General features: G+C 38.9%; 1 protein-coding gene across 2 annotated transcripts; it reads right to left on the reverse strand.

Moving 5' to 3' along the window:
• Positions 1 to 292: 292 nt before the first annotated feature.
• On the reverse strand, positions 293 to 22,784 carry BCAP29 (B cell receptor associated protein 29). Of its 2 annotated transcripts, XM_085297965.1 has the most exons (8): positions 22,666 to 22,784; positions 22,177 to 22,281; positions 18,818 to 18,918; positions 16,716 to 16,866; positions 13,527 to 13,662; positions 10,736 to 10,847; positions 2,672 to 2,772; positions 293 to 1,244 (listed from the first exon to the last, which is right to left on the reverse strand). In XM_085297965.1, exons 2-8 carry the CDS (start codon positions 22,266 to 22,268, stop codon positions 1,206 to 1,208), a joined length of 732 nt encoding a protein of 243 aa, XP_085154091.1. In that variant the 5' UTR covers positions 22,269 to 22,281; positions 22,666 to 22,784; the 3' UTR covers positions 293 to 1,205. The 2 variants fall into 2 exon arrangements, with proteins under 2 accessions (XP_085154091.1, XP_085154098.1); XM_085297972.1 differs by lacking the exon at positions 22,666 to 22,784 and having other exon boundaries at positions 22,177 to 22,351.
• Between the last annotated feature and the right edge of the window lie 512 nt (positions 22,785 to 23,296).

Raw genomic sequence — 23,296 nt, forward strand, 5'->3', positions numbered from 1 at the left:
ATTCTATATCATCTCTCCTGTAATGATGAATCATTTTTTAAAATAAACATTTTTTAATATATGCCTCCTTATTTAATACTTCATAATACTTAATAGGATTTGTTTAGTTTAGAATTTCAGTGTAGCTAATTTCCAGAGTACTCAAAACTATTCTGTGAGGAAAGCTGTATTTGCAGGAAAACTTAAGTATCAACAGGTTAGAAACATATTTTGTTCTTTTTGCATATATACCCATTAACTCTGATGAGACAGCATGCCAGGTGAGATTTACATGAATAAGCGCAGAAACTCATGAACTTAAACAATCCCTTTAATATAATAAACATATCCAACTTTCAAATACAAATTGAAACCAATTAACAAAAAAGATACTCAAAACAACTTTCAGATTGCCACAAAGGGCTTTTGAGGTATAGTATCCATGAAGAAAACAAACCAACCACCATTTAAAAATATTTTTTACTCAGAAAGGCAAGAGAAGTTAGGTGGCATGTAAAGAGTAAACAGATGTAAACAGTGAAAAAATATAGAATGCCAATATCAACCAACCCAAAACTTTCGTTATGAAAACTGAAATAACTCAATGTATTAAAGAAGAATAAACCAAAGGCATGCAAGATGTTATTTGTAAAAATACATTCATCCACATGGCTAAGTGAAAGTTACAAGCTAGTGAGAGATGGATTTAGCAATGCAATTTTATTTTTTAAAATTGATTGTCATTCAATTTTCCACAGAAGTGGAATGCTTGATGAAAAGCTTTCAGTCTTCTTCAACCCACTGGTAACTGAATTTCTGCAGACTCCTAATAGTGTTGCCAAGGAGGTTTGTCTAATTGTGTGTTCATGATTTAGCGTGATATATAACCTCAGTCAAATGCTACAAGCAAATGGTGCGTGATCTCTTACTGTTTTGGAAGGCAAAAGCTTGGAGAGCAGCCAAGTTGCTCCACATGGAATTGAAAGATTTTTCATGGTTTTCCTCACAAGTGCAGTGACAAGCTCTGTAAATCTGGTAAGCCACTTAATATTTTAATTGCAGCAAAGAACATACTGGCAACCAAGATATATTAGAGGAATCTAACAGTGACCTGCAGTGCATGTTCTTTTCACAAAATGAAGTTTGTTTCATATACGCATCAGGAGTCTAAACACACAAGACTTCACATCGAAGCAACTGTACCAAGGCCATCTGTCTCAGATGCACTACAAATCTTTCTTGTCTTCTGCTTCACCTAAACTGTGCTGAAAACAGATAGATTGAAAAGTCACATTTTACATTTGGCAAGATCACAAACTGTTGTCTACAGACAACTGGTCTACTATTTGCCCCTCCTGCACTCACATGCAATTTGCTCACTATACACTCCTTCAAGGCTGTAGTCCCATCAACACTACTCCAACTAGCACATCCACTTTGATCCCAATACAGTAGCAGCCATATAGCCTACTACTTCTCCTTATTTGTGTCAGATTTGAACTATGCAGCAGACTAAAAAAAAATCCTTTTCAGCAAGCTCTGTCAACTGATTTATCTCTAGGAGTTGTATCTACTGTGTGCTCAGTACCTTATGTTCTTTTCATTCACAGGTAAACACAGAAAACTGTAAGGATGTGTGTTCTAGACCACAAGAAATGCAGCAGTACTACTACGGGTCATTACACAGGGGAGCACAACAAAGATAGGACATGGACGGTGGTCTTAACTCTGGAACAAAGAGACCAATTGAGCAGTCTCCATAGTTCAGGGCGAGGTTGTGGATCAGTAAGCTGAGCCACACACTAAAGGGGAATGATTACATCCAGCTTAAATTTGCATTCTTCTTTTCCAGCAGGAGCAACAAATTGCTTTTCTTGAAAAGCTGGTCACCAGAATTTTAACATCAAAAATGTATTTTCTCCCACATCACTACTTGTATCAAGAAAAATGAGCGCCTGTTCATTTACATTTCAGCCAAAACAAGCTGGACCAGATGTTAGGTACGGAACACACAAACACCTGTCAGTTACCTTTAGGAATGAGCGGTGCTCACTGTTCTAGCAGAAATAATTATTGTATATATTCTGCGTATTATAGCCATGCATGCACACAAACCCTACCAAGCTAATTCAGCTTTTGCTTGTTAATGTTTCCTTTTAGTATTTTAAACTTCAGCTTAAAGTTTTAGACTAGCTTGTTTGTAGCCTAGGTTAGTGTTTGTTTTTTTTTTTTTTGTCTTGTTTTTGTGTATCAATAGTATTGCAACATTTGCAATACAAGTGTTGCAAAAGAATGTTTAAAGAACAAACAAAGCAAAACAGAATTACTCTTGTAAACCATGTCTATACCACACACACTAATCTTATCACTTCTTGAAGCTTTCCATTTGATTCTGGTACACAAAACTATCTGAATCTTAACTCAAAAGTGACAGCAAAACTAAGTCTATCAGTGATCTGAACTTTCTCGTATGAAGCGGGGGAAAAAAAAAGCGCTAGCATTTTTTCCTTCCATTTCTTGAAGGACAAAATTTTACTGTTTTGATCAAGTTTCAAGGAGTGTTGTCCAGCGTAACTTTATGCTATACTGAAGATTTTGTTAAATTCTCTTGCATAATAAACATGCAACTAGCATAATTTTGCTGGTACAATTTCAGAACATTGTGTTCATATAGTGAACCAGAACCACCTACCTGAAGCTGTTCATGTTCTTTCATGAGACGGTCATATTCTCTTTTAAGGCCTTCAGACTGCCTTTTAACTGCTGTCAGTTCATTAGTTACCTTGAGGTGAGCTGTAAAATAGCAGAATTTGTGTTTTACTTGTTACTGTACTCCTGCAGTTCCTCAGAGCCCCAGTCAATTATCTTCAAACAGAGCATCACAGACTGATATAGGAAGAGATTGGGGGGGAGGAGGAAGGGGAAGGAGAATGGCAGATGTATTCAGGAACAGCAGCACAAGAAGTAGGAGGAGGCTGTGGGAAAGGTAAGGGCAAGACTAATAAACTGCTGTCTGTTGAAAGTCACACATTAGTGACAGTGCAGTCATCTGTCACATCGCAGGGGATAGCTCCAGAAAACCAAAACTCTATAACCCTAAAACCAAACTCCTCCTTCCAAAAGGAAGATAGAACTCAAACACTGAGCAGGATTTTAGCAAAGTAGCTGTGTCTATCAAATGAAAAAAAAAATAATTACAGGTGTGTAGTTCCCTTAGTCTCCTTTTCCCATTTTTTTTAATATATATATTTTATCATGCTTGAGATTATTCATTAGAAGCATCATTTTATGCATGAGAAGGCAGTAGGGGGGGAGGGCTAGACAGCTATAAACAGGCTTTTAACATGACAAAAAGTAATTGCTAAAGGATTCTGAAAGTATTCTTTCCCCACTATAGTCTAAACAGTAATAAACAAAGTAAATCTATGTTGCAGTACAAAATAGCCCAGGCCTCTACAGGGGGCTAATTTACAATGCAGATTAAATCAGCATAAAGCTTCATAAAGKATCTTACTCCTAAACTGTTATGCAAACATTCAAGTAAGGTCATTTAGATATCTTTATATTGCTCTGCTATAGGTATTTCTGGTATCTTTATATGCCTCTGCTTTAGCAGCACAGACACCCTAAAACTTGACTTACTCCTGCTACAACAGAAAAACACTATTACGACCCATAAGGCTACCTTCATAGAGCTACGTCCTAAAAACGATCTCAATGGTACCAGAAAAAAAAAAAGGCAGCATTTGCTATTTCCCTTGTTCCAGCACTGTGACCGCAAGCTCCCTGATGATGACTGCTCTTCCCCAGACACCTCTGAAATATTCAAGAACTGCAGTACATCTGTATAGAATCTGTTCTCAGAAGACAAGTAACTAGGTTTGTTCTTCTTTAGCTCCTAGCTACAACCATGCTAGTCGGAGCCATATTTCACTTTAGGAGCTTGTTCGCAAGTCAGAGTCCTGGGACTCCAGGACGCAGCGATCCTGAACATCCCCCTACATGCAAAAAGGCTCCTTATCCTAGTATTTTTGCTATTCATCCAATCTTTTCCTCTATTATTAAYCTGAATGTCTAGATTTCAGTCATTCTTGTTTTAAAAGCCTACAGTGGTCTTTCAGTAATCTGACATTTACCTAGACAGAAATTCTGATCTACTGAAATTAATTACAGTCAATCCGATCAATTCCAACGTGGCTGAAAGTCATCCCGCCTCTCAACATTCATTCTTTCTTTCCCTTACTCTTACACAGATGTTCCCTGCCCTTTAATGCAATCTAGACAGCACCGATGCAGGAACTTTTTCCAAGGGTCTTGGTATTTGGAATAGCCATCGTTTCCACACATCTGACATGTTGAACCCCACCACATTTACTCTCTTACTTCATGACTATCTCTCTTCTCTTGCTGTTGTTTAAATATGCTACACACTATAATAAGCATATTAAAATTTGATAAAATACTTATCTTCAAGCTGTAGACAAAAACACACATATGCCATTTTGCCTCTTCACTGATCTGCTAAACAGAAAACAATCTTGCTCTTTTTTTAATCATTCTTGTCCACAGTTACAGTGGAATATATGACATTTCTGAAGAAATCATAATTCAATGTCATTGATCTAATACTATTTGGCTGTTTTACAAGTAGCAGCATACTATAGCTGCAACTAGAAACAACCATATCTCTAAAACATGAACAAAATATCTAAACGTATCTGTAGATCAAGAAAGGACACTACCCACCACATTGTTTCACTGTTTTGAGCAAAACARGTATATGACAGAAATACCTCACCTAACCCTAGAAGAGGAAAAAGCAAAGATCAGATTGTCCCTTCCACCTCCACTGGCTGTGGACAAGAAAATCAACTTCATTCCTGTTGAGGCCACACAATAAAAAGGAGTGTCACACCTTCGAGAGCATGAGTTCCTCARCATGCCAAGTTCTCCGGATGTCTTATCAAACCAGTGGAGACCATCCACACAATGCAATACAGTTAGATCAATTGTACAGGCACATTCTTTTTGTCATACAGATCRCATCATATAAATGCTCAACCTGCACAAAATAGAAAATACTGTGTGTGCAGTACATTTTTTTTCTGGTTTCCACATGGCTTTTCACTTTGCCTTGCAGGAGATGGAAAAACTGCTCTGGAAGCAAGCAAAACCCAACAGCAGAGCGTGCCTACCAAGTAAATGCATGAGCAACCATCAGGTGAGAGATGCTGCTTCCACGTTAATGCAAACAGCAAGAGAAATAGCTGGTAAATCCCGAAACTGGAATCCAGCTCCAATATTGTGAAAGGCAAACCATCCTTTTTCAACCCTCTCCCCTCTTAAAGCAAAGAAAAATTATTAAATCTGCATAAWAACTGAGGACATTTATGGAAAACTTTATCCCTTTACACTTAAGCATGTGACTACAAATCCATAAACTAATATATTATCTACAGTCAGGGAGAAATACAGAACTTGCATTTCCCTTACCATATTCTCTTCATCCTGTTCAAGGATAAACAGATTACTTCAGAGATTGGATTCCTCTGAAGTTGATGCAAGACAAGGAATAAAATCGAAGATGTCACCATCCACCAGTAGCTGTAGCAATTCTATTATTTCATTTCAGCAAAGATAGAGAATAGAATAGTAGAAAAAACTGTACAGTGATTCTTCAGGCATTCTGCTGCACAGCTGCTAGTTCTTGGCTGGCTAAATCACCTGGCTTACAGTGCTTGCTACTAAGTAAATTTAGCATAGTCTGGAACTTAAAATTAGCATTGCTCACAGTACAACTTCTAAAACCCAAATGAACTGAACTACTCTAAGACTATAAAAGATCCCTTTGCTTTGAGAGTCTTCAAGCTTTTATGAAGTTGAGAAAGGGCTATTCAAGTTAAGAATTCAGGCACAGATGGGAGAAGAGATTCACCTTAGATAGCCAACAAATATGCTGTAAAGCTGGGAACACAACTCCAGTCAGTTAATTCCAGACTAATTCTGAATTCAGTCCTTAAGATATAACGGTCAGATAAATTAAAAAAAAAAAAAAAGAGGAGGAGGCAAGGCCAAAAAACTACACAAAGTTGCTCCAAGTAACTTAATCTCAAATGAAACACTATTACAAAGTGATTTTACATCATCTTAGCATGCTACAAAGGGCCTTGTAAAACAAAATCTTGCTTGCTATATACAATTCCCTTCGAATTAACAAATATGAATATCAACTTGTGTTGTACTTGACATTGTGCAATGGGTCCCACCATGGTTGTGATCTAGCAGTTAAAAAGCAAAGTTAAGTAAAATGGACTTTGATTCTAAACCTCCCTCTGTCATTGGCTCAATAACATGATACTCTGGATAATTCATTTAACTGACTTTTATCTCATATTCTCTGCTTACAAAAGAAAGCTGATAAAGAGTTTTGTTTGTTTTTCCCTTTTTAAACTGGAGTGCTTCTATAGAACTCTACATAAATATAGTTTTCATATATGAGACTATACGGACACAAAGGCCCAGTTGAACTCTCACTAGTGGCAACAGTTTTACAGAATGCATTCACAATGTCTGCTTTAATTGTTTGTATCTTCCCAATATTTAATAATCTCAGGGTTTTTAAGCAACAGTTGTATATCTGTACACGCAGAATCTTTTAGAACAGCCAACAATGAAAAGCTGTTCCAAAAACAGCCCTCCACGCCAGTTGTTGCTTTCCTACTCCTGTCTCCTACCCTGCTATGCAACTACGAAAAAAAAAAAACACTTCTGTCAAATTCTATATGCAAAACAAACCTGATTAAAGCACACAGAAAAGTTTCATCAGAATTATCTCCTGCTCTACAATATGCTTAGGACAATGAAACATATTAATAAAAACTTTTTTTCAGAAAGACCTGGACTGCAGTTCAAAAGCACCTAAATGATGAACTATTCAATAAAGTACAGAGAGTGAAATGCTARTGGCATTCAAATGGCAGACAAAGGAAATGTTATCTCCAGATTTCTTCTCAATGTGGCCTGACAGACTCCACTCAAAGATGTCGTAAGGTCACAGCTCAGTAACTGCACACAGGTGCCGGGGACCATAATGCCCATTATATGATACAGATATAGGTGGAAACTTCTGGTGCACATCATTTGTCATGAAATACTACTAGAAGAGTGAGAGGTCAATAAACTGGACAGGAATTTGCCAACAGTCTGTTCTGCTGCAATAGACTTCTGCTTACTCTTCTGTATAAATTTCTGTTGTGTAAATAGAGCTGTAGCTTTTACCATACACGTGGACAGTGTTGGCAAAAAGATGACCTGAGATAGCAAGAAAGTGAGTCAGTGCAGCATTTCAGAAGTCTCCCTCTGCCCAAAGGGCCCCATAATAACGGACATTTCAATGGTCAACATTTTCAGTGAGGGATCTGCGAGTGAGAAAAGTAAGTTATGGCACTGAAAAGTTTTTTGCTCTTCACTCTCCCCTCTACTCTGATCCTAAAACTGTAAGGAAAGGTGCTTTACGAAACTTCTCTGAGTCTGATCTCTTCTCTAGCTGCAGATGGTTTACTTCGTGGTATGTTTTTGGATAATTTCCAAAACTATCAAAATGAGAGACAGGAACATACTAGTACTTACAGTTATGATACTTGCCACAATTAGCATTTTACATGAATAAAAACTGGGGAAACACCGCATTTTCCAGGAAAAAAAATAATACTGCTGCAAGTCTGTATTACAGATGCTTACCACCAGCACCACTATCACATCATCTATTCTTTACCCAGAAAAATCCTGTCAGTCTGATAGCACTGACAGCCTTTAATTACCCAAGCCAACATTTTGTCAAAGATGTATTTAATGTGCAGTATGAGAAACATTCTCTCATCTCTGCATCCTGGCTTACCAARTCCTAAGAGTGATCATATTTATTCCTAGACACTAGTGAGACATTTTTCATAATACATGTGTATCAATAAAATGCCATCTCAGAAGGTTTCTCAAAAGTCATGTTATTACATGTCCAGGTATGCTAAAAATGGATTTAGGCTCTGAAACTGCTAGCCCACTGCTGGGTGCCTATAAAGCCCCCAGTATGCGAGTCTGCAATAAAAGAAAGAAAAAGCCCCCTTTCCTTCACTTTCTCAAAGTGAAATAGGAGCTCAATGAGGATAGGAAAATAAAGTCTGAAAATAAATTTTACTTGGCTGAAACATTTTTCACCTCATTTCCAATCTTTCTTCAGATTGCAGTAATTTTTACTTAGTTTCTTTTTCCCTTGTCTTTTCACTCTCCATCTGCTCCCGCGCAAACATACTAAGTAGCAAAATATCTTCCTAACTTAGAATCTTACTTACGGTTAATTAGCCAAAAAGATAAAGTAGACTTTAGTTTCCACATAAAAGGTAGAAAACTGAAAAATTACAGCTGAATCTCCTGAAAGTCTGCAATAATCACTGTCAATGTTACAGTTTGAGACAGAAATACAGGAAGAGGACATACACAGCATTTGCTCTGCTAGTAGTAGTAAATACTACATCAAAACCTCACAGAAAATTCAGATCTCCCCTAAAGTCAAAGTACTGATCTGATATTAAACTGAGGTACTAATACTTGAAGCAAATTTTCAATCAGGAGTCCTTCTGAGTGCTGCTCTGTTGAGATACTCTTCTTTTCATTCTATCACCACACCAGATCAGATCAGACCAGAGCAAAAGTTACTTGAAACTGCTTGCTGCAAAAGAGCAGATACGTTTTTCCATTGAAGCAGCAAAACAATAGGAAAAAAGGCTCTTACTGACAGAGCAGGGAAAAAAAAAGAAAAAAAAAAAGAAAAAACCACACCGGGAAAGATTTTACTTATACTAGTTTTGCTTTGTTTCACGGGTAGGGGACATCAATCCACCCACCCCTACCTCCCCCCCAAAACAAAACAAAACAAAATGCAAAACTTCCACAAAAAACATCAGGGATATGACTCTGTGGGCACAAAAGAAAGATAACTTCAGTCATGCAAACTCAGTGGCATGCAACAAACTGAAAAGCTTGCCTTAACTCTTTTTAATCTTAACTTTGATTTTGGGCAATGCATTACCCATACTTATTGGGCATAAAACTTAACGTTTACCTGCTGAGTTGCAGAAGTTTCAAAAGAAACCATTAGGTTCAATTCCCATGAAACCTCTAACACTCCACAGAAAGCTGTGTCTAAAGATTTATTATCAAGTAYTTCAGCCTTGCTGGCTATTGGTTGGCTCAACTGAAGTGCAAGAAAAGCTACAAAAACATAAGACACACCATAACACTGTCTTGCTGTTGATGGCAATTAACGTAACCATGGAGTTTTCTGTTTGCTTTTTTCTGGGGGTCGGGTGGAAGCGAGGAAGGATGATGTTGAAATTATTTTCTGACTCATTCCTTAAAAAGACCCTCTCCCCAACTTTTCCCCCTAACAAAAGCCTGAAGCATGCCTTAATTTATACACCTTTTGGGTAGACAACAGCATGCAGGGAGAACGTTGCTGAAGCAGCATGTGGTAAATCTATTTATTCCTTAGCTTTCTATAGCATTCCTGACTGAAAAGCTTACATTATATTAATGTTACATACCCCCAGTTAGTTAACTAAAAAAATATACATTTACATTTTTCATTGATCCTGTCACTTCAAAGGCAGCTTTCCTCCCTTTCTTAAGGGAACAGCAGGAGAGGGGAAAACCCACAATCAAACCTGCCTGGGAATGTGAATTAATGAGACCCTCTATTTAAAGATTTTTGTTGCTTCAAGTCAGGCTGAAAACAGCTGCTCTGCAGTTCTTCTCCGTCTTCTCAGTGGATAATGAAAAATGATTCATAAATTATTTGGAGTTGCTATTTTTGCAGCTTTGTAGCAGTGCTATGTAACATGAAAGTACTACTATGTTTTGATGACAACATGATATGCACTATCATGAAAATATATATTTTGCAATAGCCTGAACATCTGATTAATGCTTGCAAGGTCACAAGCAGTGTTATCTTAAAAACATTAATTTCAGATGGGCAGGTGTTCATAAGCATCACACACCTTGGCAGATCAAAATACGACAAAAGCAAACAGGTAAAATCTGCTTCTGTCTTAATTTAGATTCCTAAGAAAGCAGCTTTGACAATCTAAACATTAAACATGGAAATGTTTAGATGCTAGCAAAAATGTCGCACTACAAACCACAAGGAACATTTCCTAGTAGACTGAACCCCCCCCCCTCAAGTCCCCTCCCAAACCCCATAAAACCTAATGCCTCTGTTGCAAGAGACATTTAGAATACTAGTCAAAAACTTATATGCTACCTAACCTAAAAGCTGTATTATACAAAAAACTTCAACTATGTATGTCCCCTTTTATACAGAGATTGCCTGCTACATATGACAGGAAAGATCAATTTGATGCCTTCAGCAACAAGTAATTTATAACTTATCCAGCATATCATTGATGAGGACAAGTCAACATCACTTAAATATAGCAGTTCAAGTTAAGAATAACTATAGCTATGATGCTAAAATTACAACATCTATTTTCATAATGGAAAACAGAGAMAGGTAAAGATAGTGATAGTATCTTATAAAGCTCCTGGTCAAATGGGGAAAAAAAACCAGAAAAAGTAAAGAAAAGTATTCCATTAACTGACGAAGTCAGTTAATGCTACACCTAGATAAAATTTTTGATCTATAATGTTGAAATTTTCTTTTTATTAATTGCAAAAAAACTCCTAACCAATATTTATTTACCATCTGATGTCTTCTGTAGCTCTGCTTTCAAATGTTCAATTTCTTTCTTCAGTTTCTCATTGGTTGCTTCTCCTGACTCTTTCTTTTTACTGCTCCCCTTTTCTTTCAAGGCCTATTAGAGAAACAAACAAACAAACATAGTTACTGCAGTTAGTTTTGGTTTAATTAGCCTAAGATATTAATACAAAAAAAAAAAAAAAAAAAACAGAACGTCAGCTTTGATCTTGCAAAATGCCTATAGAACAGGCAGGTACTTAGTCACTCTAAAATAAAACAAAAAAGAACACTGGAAAAAATAAGCTCAATGTTTTAAGTTGATGTGAAGAGTTGTAATAGTATGTATAGTCTCCTGCATGACAATCTCTGAATCAAGCCCACAACTTCTGTTTAGGCTATAAAAGGCTTTTTGAAAAGCCAAATACTGCAAGTGACAGACCCCACCACGTTTATGTATAACTTGCTTTAATAGGTAAGCCACCCTTATTTAAATTGTCCAATATATCATTAGAAGTCTCTCCTTGCAGGTTTTTAAGTACTTCTTTTATCTTTAGAATATCTCAATACCCAGATTAGATATCCAATTCAAAGTAAAATTAAGAAAGCATTCAAAAGCCCTGTAAGTAGCTAGGTACAAGAAGAGTGTGCTTACTGTACTCTGAAAATATCAGTACTATTATACTTACTATGCATGCTCTTAAGACAATTACTATTTGATGACTTAAAAGTATTATTTCTAAAGGATAAGACCCCCATATTTAGACTCTCTGCTCCTACAGCCTCTACTTGCCAACCAAGCATCGTCCTTGCTATGGAAAAAGCAAAGGAAGTGGTAAATGTTTAGGGAGAAGAAGAAAAACAGAACAACCGAGATGAGCATCTCTTAGGTGAACTCATGGTATCAAAGAGATTATCAGGCATTAATGGGGGCAGAAGGGAAAGATTACTTCAAGCAAAAGAAAAGAATAAAAGTTGATAAAACTTGGAAACAATCCAAAGAAAGGAGCTGAAGAGAAGTTTCCAGATGCAATTTAACCCAAGACCAGAGATTGCATTAGACTGCTGGTAACAAAACTGGAGTCCATTTTTCATGAAATAAAATTATAGGGGCCTCATATTGACACCTTTACTTCTGTTCTCAGCTCTTTCTATTAATATACAAATAGTTATTTCTATTAAGTTTCATCTCAAGTCCTGTGCTCCATACAGCTACTGAATACTGACCAGCGCAGACCTCATACTCTAGGATAAACACGCAGCATTTACACTAACAGATTATAAATGTTGCCATAAACGCAATTGCTCTTACCTCTCTCTTGTGGTAGAGTGAACATTTGTAAAGAAACAAACACAAGGGCCAAGCCATGGAGGACCCCAAGTCATAATATCTCTAAAGCATTATAATAAACTAATTCTGAACATTTTGCATCTTGAGCAGGGTGGAGATCTACCTGCAGCATGCTGGCTGGACTTGTGGCTACCACATTTTTCAAAAAAACATAATCAAAAGCAAATGAAACAAAGATGGGAAGGCTACAGTTCTAGTTCTGGCTATCAGTTACAAGCAGCTAAGAGAACGTGTCATCAGGGAAACAGACACCTAAGAATGAAAGCAGCACAGAAAGGAAACTTTCAGTTGAATCCCAGCAGGAAAGAGAAAAGGCGTACCAGGATGCAGCAGTGACACATTCTATGGCTGAGGCTGGGAGTCTGTATCATTTTGATGAAATACCAAATTCCAAAAATTCAGAATCATTGCATACTTTGAGGAATACCTAAAAACACACTCCACTGATCCTTATTTTAAAAGATCTCTCAAAGATTATTTTGTATGCCTTTTAGTACTTTTGCCCAGAGTCTTTCTTACCATCTGAAGATTTATTATAAAAAAAGTTTATGGTACTACACCATACAGCACAAACACTGCTCCAGAAARAGTGGAAGAAAGCCTGGACATACCTGCAGTAAGTTTTGTTTTGACAATATGCTGTAGTGAATAGTTCTGTAAATATCTTCACACATTGGGTATCTGCACTTTAGCTTATAGTTCAATCACTTCCAAGAGAAGTCAAAACAACCAATGACAAGAATTTGCCGATTTCCCTTCCCTTATACAACTGTACACTGAGCCAAATTATCAAAAATGATAATTTTTCTCCATTCTTCTCATAAACATAACATTCTTTAGTACACTAGTGGTTCTATTTTTCCTTAGGTAAGATGTTTTTGCTAACAGCAAAACATTACTGCAGTAACTTACTGGGACAAAGAAAGTCTAGCTAGGTAGTTGGTTGACCCACCATAAAAATAAATAAATACAAAGACCAATTTTATTAGCTAGAAAAGACACTGCAGGACTAGAGCAAGTCCTGTTTTATAAGAAACAGCCAGCAGCAGAGCTGCTGCACTGGAGGCTACTCCATACTGGACCGCAATAGCCCTGACATAAGCAGCCAACTGTTAAGGGTAAGAAAGGTTAAGATTAGCGCCTCCCTCTACCTTGCTGAAATTAAAATCAAAGAAATATTTTAAGTAAATATCAGTATTTCGATGAGATTTATACTGAAAAGACAGAAATTCATTTATTTGGATTAGTCTTCTTTCTTAATAAGATGCTACTGAATTTTTTATTCAGTATTCTGAATTACTAATTTTAAGAAAACTGTCCTTATTTTTCCATACCAAAAAACAGCCCCAAAACATTTGGTATCAAAAAGATTTAAAGCCCACCACCAGATTATTTTATACTAACTACCTACTGTTTAAGAAAACAATCGAAAAGGTTATAAGATACCTGCTGCAGCATTTCATTTTCAGTTATGTATTTTTTGGCTGCTTCAGTAGTGTTGTTTACTTGCAATTCCAGAGCTGCTTGAGTTGCCATCTGTTTTGCCAGCTGAGTAAGAAGGGTAACAGTACGTCTCAATACACTGGTGAAGAAATACAGTAAAGAGCACAATAATTCACAGCACAAATTAAAAAAAACACATAAAAAACAAAAAAAGAAAATCAATACAAAATCCTTTTCCCTGGCTTCATATGAGATGTGAAACAAAACCACAAAGGACTGTAAGCACTTAAAGGGAAACAACCAGGCTCACCGATGACAAATAACAGTACAGCTGAAAAGATTTTTATCCATCAGAAATCTGAGTCCCAGCTCTTATTTTTTACCTCCTGCAGAAGAAAAATTCACAACCATTAAGGAGCCAGAAACCTGCTTTGCTTAAAGGCCGAAATACACTTAAATGACCTAATGTTTTAAGTACGATGGATCAAGATGGGTAAGATCCAAGCAACAGTGTTATGGTAATAAGTATGATATAAAAACTTGATTAAGGACCTGACCAGGATAAAATTAACAATATGAACCCACTAATCCTCAGAGTACTCTGTTGATACTGTATAAATCAGAATATACATAAAAGTTAGCACTCATATGGCACCTCAAATCCAAGCCTTGCAAATATCTTTCTTGGTTTGAACTTATGATTACCTCTTTGTATCACTATTTTCATGCGCTACCTTGAAGTTTTTCACGACGATAATCTTGCTGAATTAAGGAAAGGCCAAGATAACAGTGAATTAAATTCAGTCTTATAGAGGAGAATATTAACGACTTCCTGCACACTGGAATGGAGTATTCCTGTACTCCAAGCAAGCTATCCTTGGGGAAAAAAAAAAAAAAGAAAAAGAAAGAAAATCAATCAGCCCTCCTGGGCCTTTACCTTCCATGGTAATCTCCCATTGGATTCTGCTGAGAAGATACCAAATAAGCTGAAACCTGCACTCCTGGAATCCAGGGTTCCATTTCTACTATTTTTCTTTTTTTTGGCTCTTTCAGAGTTTTAAATTCCACAGTCTCATGGTCACTGCAGCCATAGCTGCCCTCAACCTCCCTACTTCAACCAATTTTTCATTGTTTGTGAGCAATAAGCTCAGCAAAGCATTTCCTCTAGTTGGGTGATCAATCACCAGTGCTAAGAAATTGAAGACAATACACTGCAGAAATCTCCTGGATTGCTTGTACCTAGATACTGGGGTGGCTGAAGTCTTCTCCTTCCTGAATACCTGCAATCATGAGACTGCTTCCAGCTGTTTAAAGAATGCCAGATCAAGAAGAGGAAGTAGATGAAACCGTCTATAATAAGCACCTACAACATTACCTGTGTAGGCCTGTCCTCTGTTCCTTACCAATAAGCTTTTGATTGGCTGTTGCCAGTTCCAAGGCAAAGCCCAACACATTCCTGCCACTCCTTTGCAAAATGCTATCCATTCTCCTCTCCTTCCCTGCCTGTCTTTCCTGAAAAGCCTGTATCCATCCATTGCACTCCAGTCATACAAGTTATCCCATAACATCTTTGTAACACCAAAGCCACAGCTCTGCAACTGTGCACAAACAACACCTGTTGTCAGAGATACTCTTGCCCCACAGGACACCATCCTGTCCCTGTCCAGCAGTCTTAGTTCCCCATAGGACACARTTCTGTCCCGTCCAGCAGTCCCTGTTCCCAAAGAGGGTCCCATGATCACAGAAGCCATAGAAGCGCTATCAGCAAAACCAGCCATGCAGCCAGATATTGACTTCCTGGATGCATCCATTCTTACTTCAGCCTTCTCCCCTCACAAAGACTGACCTGAACAGCACCTGCGTCCACACACCCTTTTGTTTCCAGAGATTTGTGATCACTCTTGATATACCAAGGTGCTCACACACATGAGCAGCAAGGGGTAACAGAGGACTGGACAAGCCTCAGTAGCCTCTCCACTTCTCCTGAGACATCAAGGCAGGTTAAAAGACAGGTGCCTCTGTCCCTTGCTGGGGAGAACTGCTGGTAATCATGACTCTCCTTTTCCTCTCTGTGTGACTATTTGGTAGAGACTCAGCTGGCTACAAAATCTCTACTGAGAGGCCGTCAGGTACAGTGCCCTGGGCACAGGTAGGGGACATTTTCTGCAACTGTAGAATCACAAGTGGAAAAGGAGCTTTTGTTGTATTGCCAGAAGCAACAAGCTTCTACCCTACATCATCTTGGGAGTTTCCATTCACCACTTTTTTGGAAGTCTCCAATTAGCCTCTGTGCTGAAACAAACCAAAACTGACCTGAAGAGTCAATCAGGGGCATCCAAATACCTACTCACACCTACACATGGCTTTAACTTGGTTGGGCAGTAAAATATTGACAAATCAAACCAAGGAACACACTTGTTTTTTTTCCTCTGACGGACGTAAACCTTCTAACTAACACTCCTATTCCTATTTATTCACAATATTTGTCCAATTAATTTAGGTACTCCCTGCTCAGCTGAGGAGATTTGCAGGTAGATTTGGCAAACGAGAAGATTCACAGATAGTCTTGGCTGCTACTGGCTGATAGAAAATGGTCCTATTATCCTGTGTTATTAGCTGTATTTAAAACATCCCCAAAGCAATACCAAATTTAAGAGTACAATCTCACAGTAGGCCAGCTGTCATAAAGTGCTTGATCTGAAATAATATAAAACCTTCTTTGGAAGCTGAAACATTATCCCACAGTTCCTAACTCTGAGCTTTAGATGAAATAGTTAAAGTCAGACTCAAGCTTGCTTCTTAACACAGTAGGATGCAATAATACCAGCTTTCAACATACTAGAATTATTTTAACAATGTTTTAGTTTGGAGTTTTTTTTTTTTCCTTTGTTTAAAAGAGAAACATAGGGAATAAGTTTAAGGAAGGAAATAAGTATTCCCTGAAGAAACTCCTTCAAAATAAATCTTTTTTTCAAACACGTGTTCCATGTGTTGTTCACATACCCTTCCAATCTTCAAACATTTGTAAGGTATTATTTTCCCTGATCTCATTTGCCTCACAGCACAGCCAATCTGCTTAATTCTTTTAATCTCTTGAAATCAGCCTTCTGATCTTTCTTCTAGTTGGGTTACYTTGTGCAATAGTTTTTTAAGAATCGCACTACACAGAAATTATAGAAGYGTTATACTTACAGCCAAAAAAATAAGGAAAAACCTGAGAGATAAAGGTTTCTTTGTGATCGGAAGAGTTTCATCTGAATATGATCAAAGGCACTGGTATTGACATTTACAGCCTTTTCACTCACATGAGCAGCTGAGTACTTCTTAACTTCTCTAATGGCATCTGTAAACAGAAACACATTTTTTTTATCCACATTTTGGGGTATACATGTATAATAAACCAGACACAACACCAGAAATATGTATTTGGGCTTTCTGCCCAGCAAACAGGCATAGCACAAGTAGAGGCATCATTTATGTTATCCATAAACTTTAATGATAAGTTTTGAAACAGCACTGAAGCAATAACACAGTTCTGGAGTTATGCCCAATCATTGCCCAAAACGTTACCAGAGACCCTACAGACAGTGTCAAAAAGCCACTGCTGTTAATCTGAATTAAAACCCAGCCCAGTGGGCAAAGAGTAAGAAAGAGAAGGGAAAAAGAAGAGACTCCATCTGAAGTGTTTGCCTCACATGGATTCTTTTTAGCTATGCATGTGTTTTAGTAATGACAGACACAGCATGCATTTTATGCTTGAGTTGCAAAGAAAAAACTACTGATTTCAATAACAGTCATCAAAACAGGAAGACTGCAGTAAAACAGTGCTGAACATAAGCAGAATCAATGGACTATGCTACACCTTCGCTACCTTTCATCTGCCCCACTATATACTCTTGAAAGCAGTATAGAAACAGAAACTGACCCAGTGAGAGTTTGTATTATTCATATGACAATCTATAAAGTCACCATACAAGCTAATAAAACATCTAAAAATCTCTTCCTGCGCATCTACCAAAACATACTGTTCACATYGCAGCTTTATGCCTGCAACATTAAATTGCTGCCGCATTTCCCTAGTAGACAAAAATCAACTTTACAAACATGAGTAACATCAATTACACATTCATAAGTTAGTGTGTGTATGTATGTATGTGTATATATATTTTACATATGTATGTATGTGTGTATATAATACACACAGTACATATATATACACACATGCACACATACATACATACATAAAATGTGAAACTTCAAACAATACAATGAAGACTAAGATCAAAAATTCCACACTCCTCTGCTATGGAGAGATTCCATTCCTGCATTAATTTATCATCTTATACTGTGACAACTGTATACTTCTGCTTTACTTCACCCAAGTCTGCCTTTCCTCAAACACCAATGACTATCACCAAATCAAGAAGTAAACTTTGGTCAAAGTTTCTGATTGGAGTTCAGAGAGAGTAACTGAAATCCACCACTTTTCAGTGTTAACCTATTTCCTGCAGGATCTACTACTAAAGATCTTTTAAAATAAATTGCCATCTACTGTGACCTTGTCATGTATGCAGTGCAGTTATGTGTTTCTCTCAGCACAAACAATAAAATCATACATTTTTTCTTGGTATTTAAATTAACTTGGAATTACATAGCATTTTTCATTGTAAAGTACTGTAAACACCTATCTCCTATCCATGTTGGTAAGCTATTTCTACCACTGAAATACAGAAGATACTTAACAATACACAAACAATGCAAAGCAGTCAGGACAGACATTAAGTAAGTCCGGCAGATGGTCTTCATTCAAACTCAGACTTCACTAGAACTTTATCCTGCTTTATACATGTTAGGATCTACTCACAGCAAACGCAGCCAACAGCTGATTTTATCTGTGCTGAGTAAGACTGTCTCGAACAGCTTTAGGATATTTTTCTCATGAATTATTTTGACAGGAACTGAGAGAAAGAGTGCCATCTACTGCATGCTGAGCMGCTCAGCCAACACTTGTATCAAATCTTTCATTTTGCTTTCGTAAGAAAGTGAAACCAAGCAGCAGCCTAAATGCACTTCCATTTCCCCCCCTCATTCACTGCTATATTAATATGCATTTGGATTCCCAGTCTTCACACAAGAACACAGTATAAGCTCTCTCCTCCTCTTCCAATCTGTTGTAAAACTGTTAAACAAAAATTGTCTTACATTAGGCTTGAATCCTTCCAATCAATCTACTGCCACAACCCTCATATACCTGCTACATTCTTCCATTTGCTAAGAAATTATTTAACACTTACCAAGAAACAAGACGATCAATAAAACTATTATTGTAAGGAATGTCTTGTTCCAAAAAATTGCAATTTTGCTCCATAGAGGAAACATAAAAATCTTCTGCCATCTGTAAAATAACACTGTGTTATTCAAAAATAATTAAATACTAGAAGAGCATAAGCATAGTAAGCTCACAGGGGAGACCCTAGTTATTGATACAAGACCTAAAAAAAAGCATTTTAATTGCAGCAGAATTTACATCAGGTGTACACAACTTTTGCAACAGTCCATTGCACTTGTCTTTTTTTGTTCATTGCCAGTACAGGCAAAKACAGACAGTTTGACTTGAAAACTACCATATATATGTGTGTATATAAAAAAATATGGCAGGTATGCTCCACAGGTGTTTTATTTTAGCTTTCACTTTAGTTAGTTTTACTTTATCATCATTAAGTCACTACTACATTACAATGAATTGAGAGATGGGGTAAAAAAATGTAAAATCCATTCTTTAATTTTTATTTTCACCCACTTGTTCTCCTTGTTCCCAAGTAATAATAAAAAAAGGAGATAACCCCCTCAATGAAGTAAGATCATTTCTACTGTTCTTTTTCTGAAGGCTCATCTTTTATACTGACAAGATGAGTCCGCTTAGTTTCAAAGCAGATGTTCAAACTGTTATTACATTCTAACTTGCAAGTGAAAAACAAAGGGATAAGTCCCAGATTTGTATTTTAATGTCAAGAGTTAAAATCTCTTTCAAGAACATAAATATGCTGGCTGAGGAAGCAAATTCAGAGAGAAAGAGGTACAAGTGTGAAGAGCACTTCTTTGTTTTAACAATCACCTGCCTACTCAATATTACTGCATGGATGGATCCGTAAGAATTCTCAAGTTTGCAGCACAAGCAAGGAAAAAACATGTGGTATGCTCAACTGAGCTGAAACCCACTAGAGAAAACAAACTAGTTAGTTCTCCTTTCTTCTGCAGATTAGGATCAGTGTTACTATGCAAATGAAATAATACCTATATTGGTACCTAATTACGCAAGTAAAATATCCAGCTTTTGTTAAGAGTATTCACGTTCTCCAGAGACTTAAAATTTATCATTTAGCAAAGCATTTTCAAACCTACTAAGAACTCGATTCAAATTAAGGCTGTAACATCATCTCCAACATGTTCTGGACCAGAAAAAATTAAAGTATTTTAGCATTTTATGTGGAGTAAACTTATTTACATCCTCTAGTATCATCTGAATGCTTTATAGTGGACAGCCATAATCTTTATCCACCAAAAAGCTTACTTTAATCAATACCAAGTGACAATCGAAAAGAAGTCATATTGACCAACTCTTTGAACGCGTGATTCTCCAAGTTTCACACTGATCTTCACTGAAAAAGAAGTGATTACCTGAGGTACTACCTCAGGTCAACTATATCACTAAATTATATTAAGACTCCAAAAAAGGTCTCTTTACTGCAAAGTCTTCCTCTGTTACACTGTCATCCTTAATTTTCTTGCAGAAGTATAGATATTCACATATACTAGTGCTAAGTTTCCTTTTGGTGACAGAAGGCACAAATACAATCCTTGCATATTATAATAGTGGCGAAAACTACATATATTACACTCCCTTAGCAGTACAGTTCTGTCTTTTGGGGAACCCGTATTTTTATATTGTCAATATATGTATTCTCCATGAACTTAAAAATTTGTTAGCAAATCTGAAAAGGAGTTCAGAATCCCAGAAGAGTGTAGGCACAAAAGAGGCACAGTATCTGTTTGAAGACTGACAAGTGAGTACATTGAAATTTTAAAGAACAGAAGGTTTGCATCTTATTTTAACTGTGCATGCTTCACCATTATGAYAGAACCAGCTTCCAAGCCACCAAAAAGTGTCTGGCAGAACCACTGTTCTTTGGTACTGTCACAACTACTAAATCTCATCTTTAACCTGACAAGTTTCTTGTGACATTGTTGTTAAAAATAGAATTGAACATGTCACACAAAGGGATTTCATTCTTTCAGAAATTATTGCTCAAAAGAATAACTGAATGCTAAAAATCAGATTCACTGAAGCTAGTGCAAAAATCCAGCCTCTGTGTATCATTAAAAGCACTGTGTTTAGTATTTGCATAAACTTCTGTAGCACTGCAGGTTATGAATTTGCCTTTCAGCTTCAAAGATYGGATTCAAAGTCCTGTGCATATTGTAAGTGAAACTTTACTAATACTTTCAACATACGCAATATATGTCATCAGCCTTCAAACAGTCTTGTAGGTAACTTCCTCATGCATAAAGCACTATTAATAATCTGCTGATTACAACTGCTGTATTTGCCCCTTCTCATATATAGACTTGTTTTGACTAGAAACCAGTAGAAAACATGAGAACTCAGTAATCTGTATCACAGTGTTGAACTCCTCATGAGCTGGCTTCATTCTGCTTTAGCCTTCACCCCCTTCTCCCCCCCTCAAGAGTCACTGATGTTCTTCTAGAGAAAATAAAATTCTGTTTCTCTAGCCTCTTATACAGAAGCTAGCTTCTCCAGCTTTCCTTATTTATTAGAAAGAAATAAAAATAGTATTATCAAAGTTGAACACATCCTTAGAAGAAACAATCTCAAGACAGTAATGTAAGCCAGTCCTTTGCACACAATACAAGCAATTAATATGTTTTGTTTCTGTTACATTTCTTTCTCTTAACAAAGGCATTTATTTGACAAGAATTACTGATTTTTCTTAATACTTGCATGGTGTTCCAAAACTACCATTAGTATGCTCTTTTTATGTATGTTTAAAGATGTGCTGTCTTAACAGTTGTCCTGAACCTTTTACATCAGGTAGAAGCCTGTGTTTTTTGCAAATGCTCACAGATTTCTTACAACCCTTACAAATGCTGCATACAGTTAGCTTTGAGTATCAGCTCCGTCCTGCACCCATAATGTCTAGTGCTCCCCAAGCCACAGGAAAGTCGCTGCGGTGTTTCACRTCATACACTCTCTGAAGAGGCCACACTGTCCCTTCACCTGGTATGCTTTGTATGGGGCTCACGGGAGACGCCCTCCTTCACGTGCCCACTCCAAAAATCCCGGGGGACGACGGAGGTGGGGTGAGATGAGGTCCCACTTGCTGAAGCAAAGCAAGATGGGTCCGCACTGGGAACCCCAGCTGCGTAGGTTTATTAGAAAAAAAACACACACACAAAAAACTTCTTAGAAGAGGTTTACGAGCCTTGAAACTTCTGGTGCTTGAGTCGCGACCGGAATCTCTTTATTTCACAACCAGCTGACGATGTAGCACAGCTCACCGTTTATAAAAGCAAGAACACACGAAGCCGCAAAGCAGAGCGAGCTAGCGCGGCCTAGCGCGCACTTGGTTCCTACCTCAAAGGAGAAATAAAAGGCAGGCAGAGCAGTAAGATCACCGCTATTTCCCCGTACAGGAAGATGGCAACGGCCGTCCACTGGAAAGTCATCGCGGCGGGAGGCCTGCGCGGAGAGAGCACCGCCACGCCACGCGCCGTAAACGCCTGCCCAACGGCCGCCGCGCCGCTAACGCCTGCCCAACGGCCGCCGCGCCGCTAACGCCTGCCCAACGGCCGCCGCGCCGCGCGCCCCCCGCCGCGCCGCTAACGCCTGCCCAACGGCCGCCGCGCCGCGCGCCCCCCGCCGCGCCGCTAACGCCTGCCCAACGGCCGCCTCCTCCCCCCGCCCCAGCCTCCGCAGGACGCGCCGTTAACGCCCCTTAACCACAACTGCGGGGCGCGAGGTCCCGTCCCCCGGGGCAGAGGCGAGCGAGGGCCGCGAGGGGCCACCGATCCTCCCCCGCCAGCCGGGGCCGCCCCCGCCCCCCCCTGCCCCTGCCCTCGCAACCTCCTCGGCTCCGGCGCCGCGCTGAGCCTGATGGCGACGAGCCGCTCTCGGGGGGGCGGGGAGCGAGCGAGCGGTGCCTCGCCCGGGCGAGCGGGACGGGTTGGGAGCGGCCCCGCCCGCCGGCGCTGCGGGGAGGCGGGGCCGGGCCGGGCCGGGCCGGGCGGCGCGGGGGCGGGGGCGGGGGCGGCGCGGGCCCCGCGGCCTCGGGCGCGGCGCTGCCCGCGCGCAGCAGTGAAGCGCAGGAAGGCTCCAGCCGCGTGATCCCCGTACGGGCCTGTTCTGCCATTTTGCTGACTCTGTGTCTCACCGCCCTCCTAACTCCTCCTTTTCGCCTCGAATAGCCCTCCCCTGACCACTCTTCCCCCTTGTTCCGCGCTTTGCTACATCTCTACGTGGCCTTGGGGCTTTGTGATAATTTACCTCAGTAATCTTGGCCTTTTTGTGTTTTTATTGACACTGGCCTTGCAAGACTCTGCTCCCCACAGGACCCCAAATCCACGAAGGTTGGCTGTTCCTCACRTGCCTTCCCTCAAGCACCAGCAAAATCCAGCCGTCCTTCCCAGCGCCTTCGGCAGCTGCTCGTGCTGTTGCCTGTGACGCCTCACAACCTCTCCCGCCGCACCCAGGGTTT

This window comes from Rhea americana, unplaced genomic scaffold (assembly GCF_003343005.1).
Source record: "Rhea americana isolate MKP2758 unplaced genomic scaffold, rheAme1 scaffold_1, whole genome shotgun sequence".
NCBI lineage: Eukaryota > Metazoa > Chordata > Aves > Rheiformes > Rheidae > Rhea > Rhea americana.